At 36.2% G+C, this 22,621-nt stretch overlaps 1 protein-coding gene across 3 annotated transcripts in view; it reads right to left on the bottom strand.

Moving 5' to 3' along the window:
- The window catches only part of LOC150100793 (glycerol kinase 5), a 329,559-nt gene that overhangs the window by 117,942 nt on the left and 188,996 nt on the right, over positions 1 to 22,621 (bottom strand). For all 3 annotated transcript variants that reach the window (XM_090401274.1, XM_090401275.1, XM_090401276.1), the window contains exons 10-11: positions 14,664 to 14,724; positions 5,610 to 5,736 (exon numbers count right to left, since the gene is read on the bottom strand). In XM_090401274.1, the coding sequence (XP_090257400.1) occupies positions 5,610 to 5,736; positions 14,664 to 14,724 (188 nt within the window). The remainder of the gene's footprint in view (positions 1 to 5,609; positions 5,737 to 14,663; positions 14,725 to 22,621) is intronic.

Raw genomic sequence — 22,621 nt, 5'->3', positions numbered from 1 at the left:
CGCTATACTAAACAAAGTGAGTATTCACTTTGTTCTAAAGTAAACAAGATTACAATTCTTCAATTGCAAGAACTTGTTCCGAAATTTTAATATTTTCTTCTTTCAAATTTTAAAGTTCCAGAAATAAAATTTTTGAGGTGAGTCTCTTTTCTTTCTTCATAAATACTTTGTCTGTCAAATAGTTTTGATAGACAAAGATATTTTATATAGACTAAAGAAATACCAATTAAAAATAATAAAATATTAGAATTTTAATTAAATATTTACATATGAAACACTAAAATTTTTCTCTTTTTGCTCCTAAATGTAAAAATAAATGTGATATCTCATAATAGCAGAGAGAAGACATATTACAATCTTGGTAGATCATCATCATCATCATGCATATCGAGGATTAAGGCCTAGCATGGGCTGTTCCGGCCTTAGAAGTCATCGTTGAATCGCTTGAGAGGACATCCTGGTTTTCTTTTTCCTAATGGCTTATACTTTAAGGCTTATTTTGGTAATCTTTCTGTTTTCATTCTTTGAATGTGTTCCATCCATTTATGTTTATATTTTTTTAATTTTTTCTATTACTGGTTCTTGGTTTAATTCTTTCATAATTTCTTTGTTTCTTTTGTGATCAAATAGGGTATACTTTTCAGTTTTTCTCATAAACTTCATTTCTGCTGTTGTTAATCTTTGTCTTTTTGTTTTATTGTCCAGATTTCGCTTCCATACATTAAGACTGGTAGGGCTAATGTATTGTATACTTTTAGTCTGGTTTGTTTTTGAACTAGGTTTGATTTAAATATAGAGTTAATTACACCTGTTATTTTTAAATATTTTGCAATTTTTATGTTTATATCTTTTTCATTTTCATATGTGATCATGCATCCTAGGTAGTTAAATGAATTCACCTGTTCTAAGATCTTGTTATCTATTACTATTTTAGTTCTTGCTGGATCTTGTCCTTTAAAGGCCATAGTTTTTGATTTTTCTGTTATTATCATACCATAATCTTTGGCTATCTTATTTAGATCTAAAATAGCTTTCTGTAAGTTATCTTCAGAATTTGTAATTATTATTTGGTCGTCGGCAAAGAGGAGTGTTTAAGTTTATTGTAGGAGAAAGTTTAATTCCTTGATGTAAATTTTTATTCCATTTTATTATTATTTCATTTAAGTAGATATTAAAAAGAGTTGCTGAGAGGGGACAGACATCCCTGTCGGACCCCTTGGTTTATCTCTCTCGTATATGTTATTTGTATTTGATTATTTTCATATATACGTGTGATAGCTTTTAGGATATTATTTGGTATTTGTCTTTCTTTTAATATGTTAAATAATATGTTTCTATTAACTTTGTCAAATGCTTTTTCAAAGTCAATAAATGCAACATGTGTTTCTAAATTGTATTCTCTTCTTTTCTCTATTATTAATTTTAAGCAAAAGGACAGGTCTATACATGATCGTCCTTTTCTAAATCCATTCTATACTTCTAAAATAAAGTTTTAGGAATATTTCATTAGTTTGCTATTTAAGATTCTGCTATATATTTTGTAACAGGAATTTAATATACTGATACCTCTATAGTTTTTAGGGTCATCTCTATTACCTTTTTTAAAGATAGGAATCACAATTGCTTTTTTCCATTCTACTGGGGGGATACCAGTTGAATAAATTTTATTTAAAAATAATCTTGGTAGATATGGAAGTGAATTCTGTATTAGTAACCCAAATCATTCCCAATGTTATGCAAAATTGCAATAAATAAACTACAAATATGAATAAAAGAATAATTGTTAGAAAAAACTGCTAGCTGCCAGGATGGAAATTTTAAGCATAATGGTGATCTTGATCTGGTACAGTGCTTAAATTTTTCAAACTGATATATGCCCAACTCTGATTAAGGATGTGTACTTAATTCCATTCAGGATAAAGCCTTATAAAATAGTGGTTTAATATACTAATAAGCATTAATTAATAAAATACTAATAAGTTTAATATACTAATAAGGCTTTATCCTGAATGGAATTAAGGATAGGAATCACAATTGATTCCTTCTTCTTCTGCAGAAGAAGAACATTAATGGTGGGGTTACTGTTGATAATGAGTCTCCTCCACACCTTCCTGTCTTGGGCTGTCACCACATCCAAGTTCTTCATCCTCAAGTCCTCTTCTACCAGCTCCCTCCATCTCTTCTTTGGCCGCCCATGCTTCTGCCTTCCTTGCACATCCATCTGCATGACCCTTCTTCCCACATATTCGTCCTCCCTCCTCATCACATGACCAAACCATCTCAACCTTGCCTCCTGTATTTTCGCTCCTAAGTTCATAACTTTCACTGTTCCCCTGACAGTCATTTCTCAGACGATCCTTTCTGGTCACACCGCACATCCACCTAAGCATTCTCATCTCTGCTACTTCCATCCTGCTGATGTTATTTTTCTTCAGGGCCACAGTTTCTATAGCATATGTCATAGCTGGCCTCACTACTGTCCTATAGATTTTGCCTTTCAGATTGATCGGCACCCTCTTATCGCATAACACTCCAGCCATCTCCCTCCAGTTCCTCCAACCCGCTTGTATCCTGCATCCCACTTCCTTCTCAGCTCCTCCATCTTTTTCCACTGTTGAACCTAAGTATCTAAAGTCTCTCACCTTCCTGATGACATTTCCTTCCAGCTCCGTCTCCTGTCAGCTGCCCACTGTGCAACACATACTCTGTCTTACTTCTGCTCAGTCTCATACCTCTCTCTTCCAGTACTTTTCTCCATCTTTCCAGTTTAGTTCCCACTTCTTCTCTTGAATCTGCACACAGCAAGATGTCATCTGCATACAACATTGTCCAAGGTGCATCTTCTCTCACCTCCTCTGTTACCACCTCCATCACAATATTAAACAGAAACGAACTTAATGCTGACCCTTGATGCAAGCCAACTGTTACTTGAAAACTTTCTGTCTGTCCCAGACAGGTCCGAACACTTGTCTTCACATTTCTGTACATTTCCCACACCAACCTGACATATTTCTCCGGAACCTTCTTCTCCCTCAGACACCTCCAGACTTCTTGCCTTGGCACTCTATCGTATGCTTTCTCCAGATCAATAAATGCCAGATGTAGCTCCCTTTGTTTCTCTCGATACTTTTCCATCTGCCGTAACCCAAAGATAGCATCAGTTGTTGATTACCAGGCATGAAGCCAAATTGTTCCTTTGCAATCTCCACCTCCTTCCTCAATCTACCATCAAGAACCCTTTCTAGGATTTTCATTATGTGGGACATCAACTTTATTCCTCTGTAATTTTTACAGTCTTGTGCATACCCTTTACCCTTGTAGATGGGAACAAGAGTACTCTCCATCCATTCCTCGGGTATATTTTCCTGTTGGCAAACTTTCATGAACAGGTCCCACAGCAGGTGAATCCCCCCCCCCCAGTGCCTTCCATGCCTCCACTGGAATTCTGTCGGGGCCCACCGCTTTTCCATTCCTCATCCTCTTCATGGCCTCCGTCACTTCCACTCTACTGATGTTCTGCACCATCCCCTCAGAAGGCTGTCCATCTTCTCTGTGAGTCCTCGCATTTTCCTCATTCAAAAGTCCCTCAAAGTATATTTTCCATCTGTTTCTTATGTCCACATCCCTCCATAATACTCTTCCTTCAGCGTCTTTGATCTGCCTCACATGTAAGATGTCCTTTGCTGCTTTATTTCTACATTTCGCTAGTTGGTAAATTTTTCTCTGTCCTTCCTTTGTTTCTAATTGATCATACAGATCTTGATATTCGCCTGTGCCACAACTCTCTTGGCTTCTCTCTCTCTGTACACCTCTCTGTCCTCTTCCACTCTTGACTCATCCCACTTCTGCTTTGCCTTCCTCTTAGCTGTCACTGCCACTTTTACATTATTATTCCACCACCAACCCTCCTTCTGCTCTCTAATCTTTCCAGATGTCTCACCAAGCACCTCGATTTACAGCTCAGGATTACTTTTGAATTGTGTTTCCACCAATCTTGTACACTTTCCAGTCCATCCAAAATCCACTCTAACACCCTCTCCCTAGAAGATTCCTCACACTCTCCTCTTTTAAGCAAAACCGCTTAATTGTCTTCATCCCATGGCATCCAGAGAATCTTATCTTCGATCTTATTTTAAAGTCTGCGCACAGCAGTCGGTGTTGCTGTGCTACTTGATCTGTGGAATTACTTTACAATTTGTAACAACCTTAAGATGTTTTCTTCTAGTCAAAATGTAGTGTATTTGTGAACTGTTGTTACCACTCCTAAATGTTATCAAATGTTCTTCCCTCTTGTAGAAAAATGAGTTCACAATTGCCAGATCAAACGCTACTGCAAAGTCCACAACCCTCTCTCCTTCCTGGTTCATCATTCCCACTCCGTGGCCACCATGCACCCTTTCACAGTCTCTATTCTGTCTCCCTATGTGTCTGTTCAAGTCACCTCCGACAATCACCATCTCATTTTCTTCCAGTTCCCTCATTTCTTCATCTAACACGCTCCAGAACTCATCTTTCTCCTCTGCTGTACAACCGACTAGCGGGGCATATACACATAATACGACCACCTGCTCTTCTCCAAGACCCAATTTCATTCGCATGATCCTGTCGTTCCTTCTACCCACTTCCAGTACTTCACCCTTCATTCTGCCACACACCACAATTCCTACACCATTTCTTCCCTCGTTATTCGCTCCAGAGTAGAACAATTTATATCCATCTCCCAGTTCCTTTGCCTTTTCCCCCTTCCATCTTGTCTCCTGCACACATAAAATGTCCAACTTCCTCTTCCTCATCATGTCTGCCACCTCTCTTCCCCTTCCAGTCATGCTTCCAACATTCAGTGTTCCCACTCGCAACATCCTCTCCACCTGCTGGGCTCGCTTCTTTAACCGCACCCGCCCTTAATGCGGTAGCCCTCGTCCACTTCTCGCAGCTGTAGGGCGATGTGGCTGCGCATCGCTTAAGGGGCACGCCCTAGCCCTTATATCATTTTCTCTTTGACTCATATCATAGTTTGAGCTGGCATTGAAGTTTTATGACCGGATGCCCTTCCTGACATCAACCGTCGCCATTTATCCGGGCTTGGGACCTGCACCTATTGAGGCTAGCTTGCCTCCTTCAGGGGTGAGTCTTTCCTATCTTGCTAAGTCATTTCATCTTATGCAGCCACTGAAGGAGGCAAGCTAGCCTCAATAGGTGCCGGTCCCAAGCCCGGATAAATGGCGAGGGTTGATGTCAGGAAGGGCATCCGGTCGTAAAACTTCAATGCAAGCTCAAACTATGATATGAGTCAAAGAGAAAATGATATAAGGGCTAGGGCATACCCCTTATGCGACGTGCAGCCACATCGCAAAATCGCATACTCACTAAAGTGAGCCCTTGAGGTACAACTTGAGGTAAAGCTAGAAGTGTATGCTTGAGGGAGGTGACTATTTAACAACTGTGAATGTGATCAGGAGAAATTAAAGAAACTAATAAGCACTAATATAGTGACAAATTGAAATGGAACTTTAAGCAAGTATAAAAACAGTGTTTATGCTCAAAAGTATGATTTTTAAATTTCAAAGGAATTTTTTTTAAGAGAAACATTTAAAAAGTGATGATTTTACCTTTATATGAAGCATGAGGCCTATTTCCAGTATTTATATTAAAAAATGAACCAGTTCCCATTGTGCATTTGACATCTCCTACTTCAAAACAGCATTCTCCAAACATAGAGGCTTGTTGGTCACCAACCTTGAATAATGCAAAACTCACAGTCATGCTTAGCAAAAGTTATTCTTAAAAAAAAAAAAAAAAGTGCATATGTGCATACAAGATAGTAAATAATCATGCTATAGGAAAAATAAAATACTTCAAGAATAAAGAGAGAAAACATTATGTTGAGATATATTTGTCTACTGGCATACTCAAGAAGCTAGTTTTATTATTTACAGAATGCATCAAATTTCAATCAGAACGGAAAATTGAATTTTGAAAATATATTTAAAACTATCTTCTTGAGTAAAAACTTGTAGTTCATTCCTGAGAAAGGAAATTAAGGAAATCCCAAAAGTGTAAGAAGCGGGGAAGGGGGAGAGTAGCAGCTAGTCAAATGTGGGAGATAGAGAAACAAAATATTTGTGTTCCAAGAACTGCTTGACTGGAGCTATGGCTATGAAGGTGTATATGAAATGACAGTGATGGGTACAAACAATTTGAAAAGCATCGTGGTTTAGATGGCAAAAGAGATGAGAGAAATGTTAAGAATGTAACAGAAGAAAAGACTTGAATCATTTGATGTATCATATGTGTATGAGTTTATTTGGATGAGCTAGAAGAGTATGCTTGAGGAAGGTGACTATTTAACAACTGTGAATGTGATCAGGAGAAATTAAAGCTGGGGGGGGGGGTGAAAAAAAAGATGCCTCATATGGAGGTAACAGCTAAGAGGGAAAGAACATTAGTTAGCATATTACAGGATTGGATTATAACTGGGAAGGTGAGAGTGCATGTGTATTATATCCTTGCCAGTTCCACCTTTAATATCAAAATTAGCTACAAGGTATATAAAATTCTTAACTTTCTCTAATGTATGCCATCAATCTTATGTACATCAACTCCAAATATAAAAAACTGATATGGACCATACAAGAATAGTTTGCTATGGTGAATTGCTTTTAGCTACAGTAATTGTATTACTGCAGCTTTGACCAGTAATTTTCAGTAGCTTGAGTGAGTGAGTGCATTATATTGATGTTTGAATTAACATGCACTATAGAAGAGCTATATACTCATTTTCTAAATACTTCTATTTGTACATGAACAAATGCCACAAATATTTAGAAATAAGAAGAATGATTTGTGGCCTTAGAAGACATAATTTGTCTAAAAGTTATTGGTATTAGTGAAACATGGCAAACTAGTAATAACAATTTACCTATATACTTTGTCTTGTGGCACACAAAGCCAAGATCCACCTCCTGCAGTTACTCCAATCACTTCCAACTACTTCTGCCTCTCTCCCATCTAGCCAATTTTATGTCATTCTTCATCAAGTTAATTTTGTCTTTCTTTTCCTTTTTTCCTTCCCAGAGTCATGTCAAAGCTCCCTTACAATTTTTTTATCCATTCCCAGTTCATAGCCCATGCATTTCCATCTTCCTTGTTTTATTTCAGAAATACATTTTTAGCTTTATCTGTTTATATAAATCATTTATTATATAATATGGCATAAATATTTTTGATATTGCTATGCAAAAGCTTTATTTGAAAACTAATTTATCTTCTGCATTTTATGATGCTACTAAAGAGCATTATTTTGCTTTAATTATTATATTTGATCGATTCCATGTTTTATTCAATTCTATTGTTAATTTCTCACTGTGTGTATTGTATCCTTGCCAGTTCCACCTTTTGCATCAAAATTAGCTACAAGGCATAAGATTCTTAACTTTCTCTACTATATACTAATCAATCTTAACTTCTTTGCAGCTTCTGTACAAATAACACACTAATGTGGAGAAAGTTGACTGTAAACTGTAAACCTCAATTTTGTTACTGTTATAATACTTGGTACATCCCTTCAGAATAAATACCAGAAAAAGATAACTGTTATAGACTTGAAAACATGGAGGAGGAATAACAAGTTTGATCAGCTTATTGAGTGCAAGAGTAGAAATCAACCAATTATGACAGAATAAATTTTTGGAGTTGCAAGAGAACTGAGAGATAATTATCCCATGCAGGTAATAGGGATAACAAGAGAAATCAATAACTCTGGACTTAAATAAAATTGTGAAAAACTGCTGGTTTTGCTTCAGTTAAGGGGGAAGGAGAATATATTTATGATATTTATCTGAGAGACAAGAAGGTATGTGGTAGTCCAATACAGAGAGAAATGCATGTGTGAAATTAAAAGATAGATTATGACAGTCTTATAAGTAGTTTTCAGAAATACCATAGGTGAAAGTGGATGGAAGAAAATTTTTCTTTGGAGCAAGAAAGAAAGAAAAAATGTTTGGAATCTAACTTGCAGAAGAACTGAAAAAGTACCAATGGACATAATTGGCATTACAGAGACAAAGAAGAAATAAACAGGCATAGTGATGTAGGAACATTTCAAATGAGGAAATGGACAATGAAACATTTCTGCCTATATAGTCCCATAGAAGGCTCTTCTAAAGAAGAAATAGATGAATTTTTTTGAGTGATTAAAACAGGAATCTGACAAAGAAAATGGAAAAAGTGCTCCTTGTTAGAGATCTGAACAGCAGAGTAAGAAATGAATCCTGCTAGGTATATAGGAACATTTTGGGAAAATTTGGCGAAAAGGACCAAACTAATAACAATGGTAAGTATTTACTGGACTTGCACTCAGAACATGAGCTAGTCATTATTAACACCATGTTTCAACATAAAGATGTGCACAAGCTCACATGGTGAGAAGACACAAGAAAAGCCTTAATGACTACATCATTGTTGATAGTGATATCCTCATGCTGGTTCAGGATACAAGAGTATACAGAGGATTTGAAATTGGAAGTGACCATTACTTAGTACTAAGCAGAATACAAATGGATATCACAACGAAAAGAACAGTAAGAAAGATTTAAAAAGAATTGATAGTTGAGCAGCTATCACAAGTAAATTGTACATTTGATTATACAAAACATTATTACAGAAAAAAATGAAACAAATTGAAATCAAGAACCAAACCTTGGAGTAGTAATGGCAGACTCTGAAGAAGACATCGATTCAGCTATGTGGTGAAGTTATCTGTAAGGATAGAAAAAATGAGAATTCCGTGGTTGACACAAGTTAAAGAAGCAGTCCTGGAAAGGAAGAAAGCATACTAAAAGTTCCTAGAAAATAAGTCAGCAGATGTCATAAAAAATACAGAGAAAAATGCAAGAGATCTAAGTTATGTCTAAAAGTAGCTAAACAAGTCATGGGAAGACTTTGGTAAGAGTATGGAAAATAAATATCAGGAAAGTGGCAAAATGTTCCAGAGTCTATTAAAGAAACTCAGAAATAGAGGAAAGAGTGCCATAGAAGGAATCAAAGATTCCTTCTTTGGTTGATGAAACTGAAGATGAGGATATCATAAATGTTTGGAGTAATTACTTTAAAAGACTGTTTAAACGAGACAAACAGTGAACAGAACTGTACTACAAAATTTTCAAGAGGAATGTAAAGAGGAGTACACATATATGAATACTTCAGGTAGAAAAAGCTGTCAAAAACTTGAAATGGCAGTGGACAGGCAGCTGGAGTAGATGACGATGCTAAGTATGGATGTATAAAAATTTTGCAGTGGCTACACTGTATAATTCGCAGGGCCAGGTCAGAACATTGAATTCCCAGTGATGGGAGTTCAGCTCTCAGAGTACGCATCTATAAAAAAGGGAATAAAGCTGAATGTGAGAATTACAGAGGAATTTCTCTACTAAGTGTTCCAGGTAAGATTTATGCAAGCATACTAGAAAAGAGGTTGAGAAAGATCATGGAAGAAAAACTTGGAAAAGAACAAGCTGGGTTCATGCCAAATAGAAGTTGTCAAGATCAGATTCTTACTTTAGAAGAAATAATTGAGAAATCATAGAAATATGACAAGGATCTGTACTTAAGTTTTGTAAATCTGGAAAAGGCAGATGACAAGATGCCCAGAGAAAAGCTTTTCAAAACATTTCAATTATTCTGGGTGAATGGAACATTATATAGAGCAATACACAGTCTATATTTAAGTTGTCAGTCAGCAATTAGAATTGAAGGAAATACACGAAAATGGTTTATGTAACCTCAGGGGTAAGACAAGGATGCACATTCACTCTACTCTTATTGTTTATATGGATCACATTATGAAAGAAAGTGGTTTAAAGCCTGATATTAGAAGTGGAGATGTTAAACTTAGCTCTTTGCATTATGCAGATGATGATTATGTACTACTAAACACATCTAGTGCTATTCTCCAGGATTCACTAACTAAATTGAATAACAGCCATAACAAATTTGGCATGCAAATCAGCAATAAAAAGACCAAAATTATGAAAATAGGCAGGCGTAGAGAAAACCTCAGCTGCATTCAGAATGGAGATCCTATAGAACAAGTAAAATATTTCAGCTATTTAGGCGACAGTTTTGGTGAAGATGGCAGATTTATTCTGGAAATAGACAACAGAGTAAGCAAAGCTGATATAGCAGGTAGCCAGCTGAATAAATTTATATGCAATAACAGAGAAATTAGCCAAAACACCAAATTTGCAGTATACAAGACAGTGTTTAAACCAGTTTTAAACTATGGATCTGAGAGTTGGGTTAGAAATAAAGCACTTGATCAAAGACTACAGACTACAGATATGAGCGTTCTGAGAAAAATTAGGGGAGTGAACTAATGGCATCAATGGCAGAATCATATTAAAAATGAAGACATTAGAAAGGAACTTGACATTATTAGCATTCAAGAATGTGTCAGCAGAGCTAATCTAAGGTGGCATGGCCACTTAAATAGAATGGTGAGGAAAGGTTAGCAAAACAGGTGTTTGATGCCAAGATGGCAGGAAAGAGAGCTTGAGGACGACCAGCATCTAGGTGGACTGATTTAGTCCCTGGAAGCATGAAATGTCACATGTGAAAATATTGGAGTGCTCGCAAGTAATACTGATTTGGAGGAAAATTGTTGATAGCAGATTAATAATAATGTAAACTTAATCATGTAGTGCTGTCATAGTAACCTGAATACCCCTTGGGAGATATATATCAGGAAATTGATGTTTGGAATCAGGAATTGTATTCTTAAATTTGAAGGATAAATAGAGCAGGAGTACAATAGATGAATAGGCATTAGGCAGAAGCTACAGAATTTAAAATGGCTATAAAAAAAAAAATGGAAATAGAAAGAAAAAAAAATAGAAAAGTATCGAGAAGCTGCATGAGGAGTATAAAATACAAGTAAAGAAATCATAACTCTAGTTACGAAAATGAAATCAGAATAAAAGTAGTTGGCAAAGCAGGCAAAAGGAAATCAAGTTTTTTTTGTTTTTTGTTTTTTGTTAAGTGGATAGCAGAAACAAAAGTTATGGAGAATGAGTTTTGGATGGAGTTAATGATAAAGCAAATAGTGTTGATGGTATAGAAGTATTTAATGATAATTTTACTAAGTTATTTCATAATAGTGATATCAACAGTATTTTCGGTATTTTGAAAAAGGAAGCTGTCAAGAAACTTGAAGTGTTCAGAAAACTGAATAACCAGATATCAGTAAGGCTGTGTTGGGTTCAGATGGGATTATGGCAGGTGTTTTGAGAGAGAGATTGCATGATACGGAATTGATTATACCCTTGACTTATTTATTGAAAGTATTGCTTCTGGAATTTTATTTCATATGGGGATTTCCCCCTATTCTCCCCTCGTCCCTTAGGATGGGTTAAACCCTCCTAATGAGGGATTAAGTATATTTTATGACTGTAGATCTGTGTGTGTTCACGGGGCCAGTTTGATTGTTCTGAGGGACGAAAAACCCAAAATTTCCGGTTAAAAAAAACTCTCTACCTCCATATGAGACCGGCTAACTCACCTTTAGTGGAATGAGACCAGATAAAGGTCCTCACGTCATGGACAGGAATCGAATCCAGGTCTTTTTGACCAAAGGGCTTCATCAATACCAACTGAACTATGAAGGCTTCTGGAATGTATGTCTGGTATATACTGATGACAATTCATTTTGCACAACCTGCTAGTGCATTCCCCTTTATACCATCATCGCCTAAATTATATGAACAGAATACTAAGGCTACCTACCATTGGGTGCGGCAAGTTAAAGAAGCAAGTCCAAACCCAAAACATTCGCCTAACAACCATCAACATTGGCACATTAACTGGTCACAGCTGCAAAATTGCAGACTGTTTTAAAAACAGAAAGATTGACATTGCCTGCATACAAGAGACAAGATGAATTAGTGCAAAATCTAGAAACACTGATGAAGGATATAAACTAATCCACTTTGAACAAAAGTTTGAGCAAAATTGGTGTTGCAGTAACTGTAAGCCAGTGGCTACATAATTCCATCAGAGAAGTAGCAAGGATCTCTGACCAAATGATGTCTGTTAAGATCAATATAGGAACCTACAGTTTGAGTTATATCTGTCTATGCACTACAGACCGGATGTTCACAACAGACAAAGGAAGGAGATATAAATGGACAAATTGGCTGTACAGGGGATGGTTTTGAACATGTGCATGGTAGACAAGGATGCAGCGTATGAAATGAGGACGGCACTAACATTCTAGAATGGGCCAAAGCTCATGACTTTGCAGTTGCAAATACCTGTTTCTTCAGTCTCAGCACATCTATGATTCTTAATGAGTGGAAGGAGAATAAGACAAGTGCATTGGACAAGGATGGAGAGCTAGGATTGATGCAACAAATTACCAACCAATTAGTATCTTTGGTGTGTGACCAACAAGGCATTGGAAAGGCTGCAATACGAAATGCATCAAAAGGTAGGTAGATAGATAGCATTTGATGAAGGTTTTTTTTTTTTTTTAGCAAATTTCTCTTATCCTATAATAGTGACAGCAAGGTTTATATAAGCCGATTGGATAGACTACACTACTTTCAGGTCCAAATGATGTGTGTAAGGCTGTTATACAAACTCAACTGATGTGGATAGGAAAATGGCTGATTGATAGGCATCAGAAAAATTGTCATATTTGTAAGTGCTGAAGAAGAAAGATGAAGTGTACTGCAGGACTCTGTACTAGGGAACCATTATTTAAATTATATATTAATGATACTGAGAATAACTGGTAATTAGCTTAAGGAATTAAGGATACTGAGAATAGATTAGAGAGTGATCAGGTGTTTTTGCTGAAAATAAGTTGGAGCAAGTGATAAAGGAATCTGATACAGAATTGCTGCAAGCTGACTTGAACAGACTAGTTGTATGGACAAATGTTAACGAATATCAATTTAATGTTTCTGAAGGAAAGGCTATGCATTATGGATGAAGGGCATTGCAGGCAGAGTATCATATTAATTTGAAATTGCTACAAGTAGTTGATGAAGCCAGGAGACTTGAGAGTGGACAGTGAGTTAATGTTAGGTACCACACTGCTATGTGATTAAATCACTGCAATGGATAACTGCACTTTTACAAGGCTTTGATAAGGCCACATCTGGCCTCCTGCAATAAATATAGCCAGCTGGATTTCAGAGAGATGGGAGATATAGTCAAGAAAATCCAGAGGTAAACGAAGAGAATAACTGGCCTGTGGAATTGCATGTGTGGACGGACTGAGAGAATGTGGGCTTCAAAGTTTAAGGAAAAGACGGATTAAAGGGGGATATGATATGATAGAAATATACAAGCTAGCAAGAGAAACTTACACTGTAAGTAAGATTCTGCAGCTTAGGGTTAGTGCAGGAAGAAACTGGCTAAGGGTGTGTGGATAGGGAGCACGGAGTTCAGATTCTTTTCATGGTCAGCAGTGAATTTGTGTGGAATGGATTGCTGTTAGTTGTTGTGAGCGCATCTTTATTTAATGTGTTCAAGGAGAGATGACAGATACTAAGCATGAGTGACTAAAATGGCTTTCCACTTGAGTCCTTAGGCCTCTCTGGAAAAGAATACACAATAATGATTACTTTATTTATATATATATATATATATATATATATATATATATATATATATATATATAGTTGCAATTAGGATTGACTCGGGATGTATACATTTATAAGATTAAAATTTAACTGACTAGAACCCGAGAAAGTATAACAAAAGCCTTTAATAAATCACGACTAGTTTCATCGGTATTCCGACTTCTTCAGGTGAGTAAGAAATAACAAGACTTATAAAAATAACAAGGTAAAAAACATGGACTTTCTAGCTTAATAAAAAGAAACAGAATAGTAACAGTCATATTTGAATAGGTGACCGCATGCTACTGTTGGCATGAGTAGAATGTGTGTGACAGCTAATTTTAGAGCGCCAGTATCGGATTACTGCACTATGTGAATCAGGCAAATTGTAGCTTAGATTGTTGTTCAAGTGTGAAGGGTCCAGAACTATTTCTTTTGATTCTATAATATAATAATGTGCTCTTCTCCGCAAACTCTAACCTCGAAAAACAGCAACACCAAGTTGATTGGGACCACACAACCAATTTATATATATGTAAGGATGAATTTGAAAGATGTATTATAGAATCAAAAGAAATAGTTCTGGACCCTTCACACTTGAACAATCTAAGCTACAATTTGCCTGATTCACATAGCACGGCAATCCAATACTGGCGCTCTAAAATTAGCTGTCACACACATTCTACTCATGCCAACAGTAGCACGCGGTCACCTATTCAAATATGACTGTTACTATTCTGTTTCTTTTTATTAAGCTAGAAAGTTCATGTTTTTTACCTTGTTATTTTTATAAGTCTATGTTATTTCTTACTCACTGAAGAAGTCAGAATACTGATGAAACTAGTCATGATTTATTAAAGGTTTTTGTTATACTTTCTCGGGTTCTAGTCAGTTAAATTTTAATTTTATAAATATATATACACACTTAACTTTGCTATTGTTCCACTATTTACTTATTTTTCATCATTTACTACATACAACCTCATACTTAATTATGAATACAAAATAAAAATAAAAATTTAATTACTGAGAAATTCTTACCGATGCTGTGATAGGTATGGAAGCACCAAAAAGATCAGGTAATGTTTTTCCTATTTCTCCACTGCCAAACATAATAATGAATTTAAATAAATAAATTACAAAAATATTTATCCAATACATTAAAATATTCCTTTTAATTAACTTAAATAATAGTATCTGGTCAATTTTAACAATCAGCTGATGATACTATAATGTCTACAGATACCAAATTCAATATCATGTGGTTCAAGTAAATCAGATCTATTAGCTTATAAATACTGATATTTCTTGATAATCAGTTATTAGAGCTCCAAAACTGCACCTGGTAACCATGGCAAATATTAGCCAACAAAGAGTATGTAATTACCATATTTAATGTCGGGAAATCTTGTTAAGTCGCACATCCAATCAAATCTGCTTAGCGAAAAATCATACATAAAATCAAAAGACTAAAATACAATAAAAAAAATGGGAAAGCAAGTGCATCTAGAGAGGATTTAAACCAAAGGGCAAAGTGTTACCGAATGAGATATGAAGGCCACTCTAAACAATTATTCTTTATATAATTAGTGACTAATGCATTACTCCTCACTAATATTAACAATGGATACCACTCCAGTTTTTATTAAATTCTAGTCTATTATTTTAGAGATATAGGGAAAAAATTAATGGTTTCTTTTCTATACATTTATGATTGCAAATTTCTAAAAACCTCAATTTTTTTCCCCATTTTTGGGAAATGTTTGCTGAAATGTTTTGAAGCTTAATTTTATTTATGATCATCCAAAAAAGCAAAGTGAATGTTTGCATAACATGTAATATAATACTGTCTTCAATACTGAATTAAGAGCTTCATCAAGCTTAATGAATATAACATTCAATCTAATGACACTGTTTACCAGACAAAAATGAAGGGACTCAAGTCACTCATGTTCCTGTTACTTTCTCATGCAACACATGATAGATCTTTATACGTTGACAGGGGGGAAAAAAAAAACTAAAAAACTATCTTATTTGATTTTATATGTTCATAAGAGTAAGAGCCAGGATATATAATTCTCTGTCCATAAGGTATGAGATTTCAGAAGATGTCACTGAGCTTCTGAAGTCAATCATGATTTTTTTTTAACTTTATGTGACTTTGAAGGGATGCAATTTTACAAATCTAAATGGGAAGCACAAAAGTAGGACTATAATATAAAAAAATACTGCAGAGATAGTAGGTAAGTGCTTAAATTAATAATTCATATAGTTTGTTCACAATGAATAAATTTTGCAACTGAACAATTCTTAGATATAAAGAAGCAATTAAAAATTTGCAAACATGGCAATTCTTCATATAAGGTACCCCATTCTCTTACACTAGGGAAATGTTTTAGGATTAGAGCAGTCATCAAAAAGTTGTTGGAAGTTTTTTCACTTAGTTATACTATAAATTAAAGATACCAAGAAATTATATACTTAGTTTAATCCTTTATCCAAGTGTAAGCAAACAAAGTTTGTGCCTGAAGTATTTTCAGGACTGGGGCAACTCGTATATAAAAGCTAATGACTTCACATCACTTGCCTTAGCATCCCATAATGCAAAGCACATATCCTGATGGGAATGTATAATGCTATGTATTAATGGGAAGGGGTCACTACTCAGACCTTTCAACCTTTATTGAGATCTAATCAGTGGGAGCCAGACCCAGAGGTGATACTAAGGTTGAAGTAATGCCAAAGTCTGAAGTGAAACTGATGTAAAGTCATTAGCTTCTATATACAAGTTGCCCCAGTCCTGAAAATACTTCAGCCGCACACTTTGTTTGCTTACACTTGGATACAGGATTAAACCAAGTATATAATTTCTTGGTATCTTTAATTTATAGTCATCAAAAAGATAATCTCAAAGTACTCTTTTCTGAGTAGGAAGTCTAAGTAAATTTGTACATTTAGTGCCACTCTTAAAAATACTGAAGTGAATGGATGAACAATACGGATGGATTTAAAGAGTTGGAATATCTATAATCATGCATAAAATAGACATATCTACAGAAAGAGTTCCCTAACTGCATGAAGGTTCTAAATAATGATTGACTGACATGGGAAACAGAGGTTGATAAAGTGGAGGTACTTAGGATATTGCAGAATCTCAATACAAATACAGCTGTGGGAATAGATGGGATATAAGCCAGCATTTTATGAGAATGTGCAAGGAAACTGGCGATGCCTTTGACTAATTTAAATCTCAGCTCTGCCAAGGTCTCAAGTGAGTAGAAGGATGGGAAAATAATTATTTTTGCATAAAGGAGGTTCTAAATCAGTGGTATCAAATTATAGGCCAATCAACATCTCAGGAGGAGTGGTACAAGCACTGGAAAAGTTGGTCAGAAGAGAATTCAGGAATGGATGGATAACAATATGTTACTTTATGAGGCGACACACAATGATACTTTTGTTTTTTGCAAAGCCATTTGATAGGATACCACATGGGACTTTGTGGAACAAATTGTGGAGCAAACTGGAAAATATAAGGTTGGATATGAAACTAGTGATATGGATGGAGGGGTGGTTGACGGACAAAATACCAAAAATTAGTATACGAGATGTATGGAAGCATATGGAAGAGCAGAATCCAGGAGAAACCAGTAAAGCAATAAAAAGATTACCAGTTGATGAAAGTGATGAAGCCAGGGATTTAGAGGTAGTAATAACAGATAGACAGTTGAACTTTAGAGGGTATACTGCTAAAGTAGCCAGCATAGCGCACAGGATTAACACACTGTGGTAACAAGCATTCACCAGGCTGCCTCCACACCCTGCCATCAGACTGGAAACAGGTGAACCTTGATTCATCTCTGCAGAGTACAGTTTTCAACTGGTCAATTGTTCAGTTCACACGTTCTTTGCACCAGGCCAGATGAGCAGCAGTGTTCGTTGTTTGATATTCAGCTTGTGGCACTGCTTTTCCATAGGAACCCAGTAAATGCAGTTCTTATCATACAGTATTAGTGCTCACCATGGTATTACTGGCACTCTGGAACTCATCACGGATGGTCTGTGTCAATTGTAGCTGATTTTTGCATGCCACCCATTTTATCACCCTCTCCCTGTCAGTCATTTTCAGTGGACGCAATGGATGTTTTCCTGCACTAGTGATGCCAGAACATCTCCATTTGTTGATCACATTGCTAATGATTGAGTTTCGATGCTCCAGTTGAGCAGCAATAACAAGTATGGACATGTCACAAATGTGACAGACCACGATGACATCTCTCTCGAAGTCATGAGTTCACATTGTGATGCCATACCACCTGTATTTAACTGCTATGATAAAATACTGCTTCCTACTATGAGGGTGGTCTGGAAAGTTCTCGGTCTCGACCATAGATGGCAACACTATCGGCAAGATTTTTTTTTTTCTAAGTTGGTGCATCTGTGTGAAATTGCAAGTCATTCTATCAAGTAGTTTGTTTTATACAACTGTCTGAAGCAAAAGTATTGTCTGTATCCCTTGAAATGGATAAAACTGAGTATCATGCGGTTATAAAATTCTTTGTAAATAAAAGGTTTAATACCAAAAGAAATTCATTCGAAGTTCATAAAAGTTTATAGGCACTCTTCTCCCTTCATTTTTGACAATTAGGAAATGGGCTGCCAAGTTTAAATGTGGCCGTACCAGCCTTGAAGATGATCCACGTGAAGGACGTCCAAAAAGTGTAACACCACCAGAAATCATTGATCAAGTGCACAATATGGTATCGGTAGAATAAAATTGATTTTGTGCATCGATTTATTATTATGGATGAGACTTGAATTTCACCATTACACACCAGAATCCAAACAGCAGTGAAAAAGTGGACAGAAGCTGGTTGTTCAGCACCAAAGACAAAATCTGTTCCATCAGCAGGAAACGTCATGGCATTGGTGTTTTGGGATGCTAAAGACATTTTTTTTATTAATTATCTTGAAAAGAGTAAAACAATGACCGGGGAATTTTAATCTGATCTTTTAACCAGACTAGATGAAAAATTTTGTAAGGAAAGACCCGGTTTGCAGAAGAAAAAAATCATCTTTCACCAGAACAATGTACCTGCCCACAAAGTTGTTTTGGCAATGGGAAAATTAAGGGATCTGCACTATGAATTGTTGGAACATCTACCCTATCCCCCAGATTTGACTCCTTCTGACTTCTCTTCCCAAAACTAAGACTCTTCCTCACTGGTTAGCATTTTTCTTCGAATCAAGAGGTGATTGCAGTTGTAGAGGAGTATTTTGCAGATCTTACTGAGAACTACTACAGAGACGGGATAATGGTGCTGGAGCATCACTGGAATAAATGTATTAGTCTTAAGGGAGATTATGTTGAAAAATAAAAATACTTTTGAAATTATAAATTTGTTTTTTCATTGTTAGGCCAAGAACTTTTCAGGCCCCCCTCGTATCTGTACACCAGTTTTTATGTTATTAACAAACCTGGAATGTTCCATAACTTCAAATAACAGGGATGTCTGGACAATTATGGGTTACTGAGGAACACTAACAAGCAGAAATAAGAGAATTATCTCTGCTTGTTATAATGTTTCAGTATTATAAAGCCTTGATATGACTACATCTGAATTACCGAGCACAGTAATCCAGATGTAGTCATATCCAGTGGGTTTGGTCACATGGGTTTCTTGGGGATTAGGAAGTGGTGGAGAGGATTCAGAGGCAAGTGACTAAGATGGTGAGTAGTCTGTGCAATGCTTCCTATGCAGATAGACTGAGGGCTTGTAGGTTGCAAAAGTTGGCTGACAGGCAAAAAAAAAAAAATAATAGATATGATAGAAATATTTCTAATTATCCCTTTAAGTTACTTTAACAATTTTACAAGAATTTTAAAGAGGAAATACACTATCTATCAATAATTGTCTGGACACTAGCAATTTACAAATGATATCAGCAGGCAAACCCTAATATCGGGTATGTCCACCTTCTATACCCTTTGAGGGAAGCTTTCCAATAAGGTGAAGCAGACATCAGGTGTAATTTGTCTTCATTCCTCCACCATCAATGAGTTTGGTGACAGATCGAGGATGCGCTGCTCTGGGCCTCAATCGACACTCCAATTTGTCCTACAAGTGCTCAGTGAGGTCGAAATCAAGATTCTGCACAGGCCAGGGCAATCATTTAACAGCCATCTCTTCATGTCACTCCATAACAGCTGCAGCTTTGTGGCTTGGGGCATTATCGTCTTGATGAACACAGGTCCATTCCATAAAAACTCCACAGTATAGGCACCTGATTATCCAGAATATCAAGGTACTGAGCTACCTTCATGGAACCACTTCAAACCAGCTGAATGCATTCTACACCATTACTCCTCCACCACCAAACTTTCGGGTACAACACACTGTGATAACAAGTGTTCACCAGGCTGCCTCCATACCCACACCCTGCCATCAAACTGGAAACAGGTGAACCTTGATTCATCTCTGCAGAGTATCATTTTCAACTGGTCAGTTGTCCAGTTCACATGCACTTGGCCAGACAAGCTGCTTTGTTTGTTGTTGTGATATTTGGCTTGTGCCATTGCTTTTCCATAGAAACCCAGTAAATGGAGTCTTTTCGTACAGTATTAGTGCTCACCATGGTGTTACTGGCACTCTGGAACTCATCATGGATGGTCTGCATCGATTGTAGCTGGTTTTTGTGTGCCACCCATTTTATCACTCTCCATGAAACTGACTGTCCCTGTCAGTCATTTTCAGTGGACGCTCTTGGTGTTTTCCTACACTAGTGATGCCAAAGCATTTACATTTGTTGATCACATTGCCAACCATTGATTTTGGATGCTCCGGTTGAGCAGCAATGGCAAGTATGGACATGCCACCTATGTGACAGCCCAAGATTACACTTCTCTCTAAGTCACTGAGTTCACGTCGTGTTGCCATACAACCTATATTCAACTGCTACGATGAGATACTGCTTCCTACTATCTGTACACCGATTTTTATATTATTAAAAAACCTAGAATGTTCCATAACTTCAAATAACAGGGGTGTCCAGACAATTATTGATAGATAATATATTTCAGCACTTGGCTAGAGGGGGGGAAAAGGACGAGAGGTCATCCCTGGAAATTGAGTAAGAGTGTGGTTATGGAGGATGTGAGGACTAGATTTTCTGTTTGGAGAGTGGTGACTGAATGTAATGGTTTACCACAGTGTTTTGTCTGTTAATGAATTCAAGGATAGGTACAATAGATATGTGTAGATAGCTTGAGTCTCCCACAATGAGTCTTCAGACTCCATGAAGGTACCTGTGCAGTAATAATAATACATCACTTAACATTGTAATCGAGAATCTATGTATATAGTTCCATTATAACTTTTTACCCCCCCCCCCCCAGTATATTCTGAAAGCAGCTAATTTTGTGTTACTTCAAGTATCCACTACTATGGAAAACATACTGATGCCCCAGATGTGTATATGCCATTAATGGAAGGTAATATAGTGAATTATAAGTAGACATGTTTAAAAATCAATGGAGTCTTAACCAGTAAGTGAATAATTAGAACTGGGGCAATTCTATAGTATACTGAACCTATGATATAAAGGCTGTTTGGTTTCTTGTGTCCTATTTCTGTAACCTGATGATACAGGAATTTCTTGTTCTTTATTTTTCATCCTTTTTTTCCCCCCCTCAGTAATTGCACTGATACTCATCTCATATCAGCCTGCAAAGAAATCAAGGTGTCGAAGACAAAATACCAGCCTATGGGATTTTCCTGAAAAAATAACAGAAAACACACATGCATTGATTTTTTAACAGTCATCAAAATGACCCGTCTCTAATTATAATACATAGGACTTTTTCTCTATAATACTTAAGTGTGATCTTGAAATGCACCACATCTATACCACAAAGTGCAGGCATTAACATCTCTCATAAAACAGATCATAAACTTCAAATTTCTCAGTGTTCCTTTCCAGAAGGTAGTGTAGAAAGAACCATTTCAAAACTATTTCTCGAATTTTATAGTTCTTAAGAGACTGGAAGAAGTTATGGAGTTGAGAGAGAGAGAGTGAGCAATATAGTGATGGGGCTCACAACTGAAGAGAAGTCAACATAATGACATACTGCTCATTGTCTCAACCATGAAACTGACTGGTCCTTAGTTATGACTTGTCTCGATGCTTCAAGAAGTATAAAGAACTCCTTATGCAGCACACTGAACAAAAACCAGGTCTCATTTTGCATAACGTTTGGAAATGACTTCAGTCTTGCTGCACACTGGACCTGTACCACTTCTAACAACCACCTAGAAAACTATTCAAAACAATGAACTGCATGTGACAGATGCATCATAAGTTGCTCTTAACGCAATTTCTTTTGTCTAAAAAACATAACTGCTATTTCTTTCATGTTTTTTTTCATTTTATGCTTTTAACAAATGGATTAACTATAATATATGCATTAGAAGTGAACATCATTAACCTTTCTTTATATCCTTTGGCAGCTGTAAAATATCTTCCCACAAGCACAACACTTGAGTAAAACATATACTGGAGAAAAAAAAAAACTGAATGAAAAGCACTTTGAAATTATCTGCTATGAAGATACTGTGCACATGCTTGGATAAAGGATTAAACAAGAATATAATTTCTTGGTAAGTTGAATTTAATTTATAACCAAGTGAAAAAAAAACCTTTTTATAACTATCTCTGATACAGGGTATTTTAATAATAAGGTGATATACCTTTTTATTACTTATATATGGAAAATATGACTTATACATCAACTGAACCTTGTTATCTCTTCTGGGTGTGGCTCCAATGAGACTTCAAGGGGATTTACTTAGATAAGGATAAACATCAGGGTACCAGTCATCTCTGGAATTTAATTTCAATTGGTCTTTTGATTGTTCAACTGCATGAGATTAAAAAAAAAAAAACAGATAGCCTTTGGTTACATTGTGTAAAGGAGGCTGATGCCTTTTTCTATCTCTCCT

Source organism: Typopeltis vanoorti, chromosome 12 (genome assembly GCF_054136105.1).
Source record: "Typopeltis vanoorti isolate ZY-2024b chromosome 12, IOZ_Tvanoo_1.0, whole genome shotgun sequence".
NCBI classification, from domain to species: Eukaryota; Metazoa; Arthropoda; class Arachnida; order Uropygi; family Thelyphonidae; genus Typopeltis; species Typopeltis vanoorti.
This window is presented reverse-complemented; position numbering and strand designations above follow the sequence as displayed.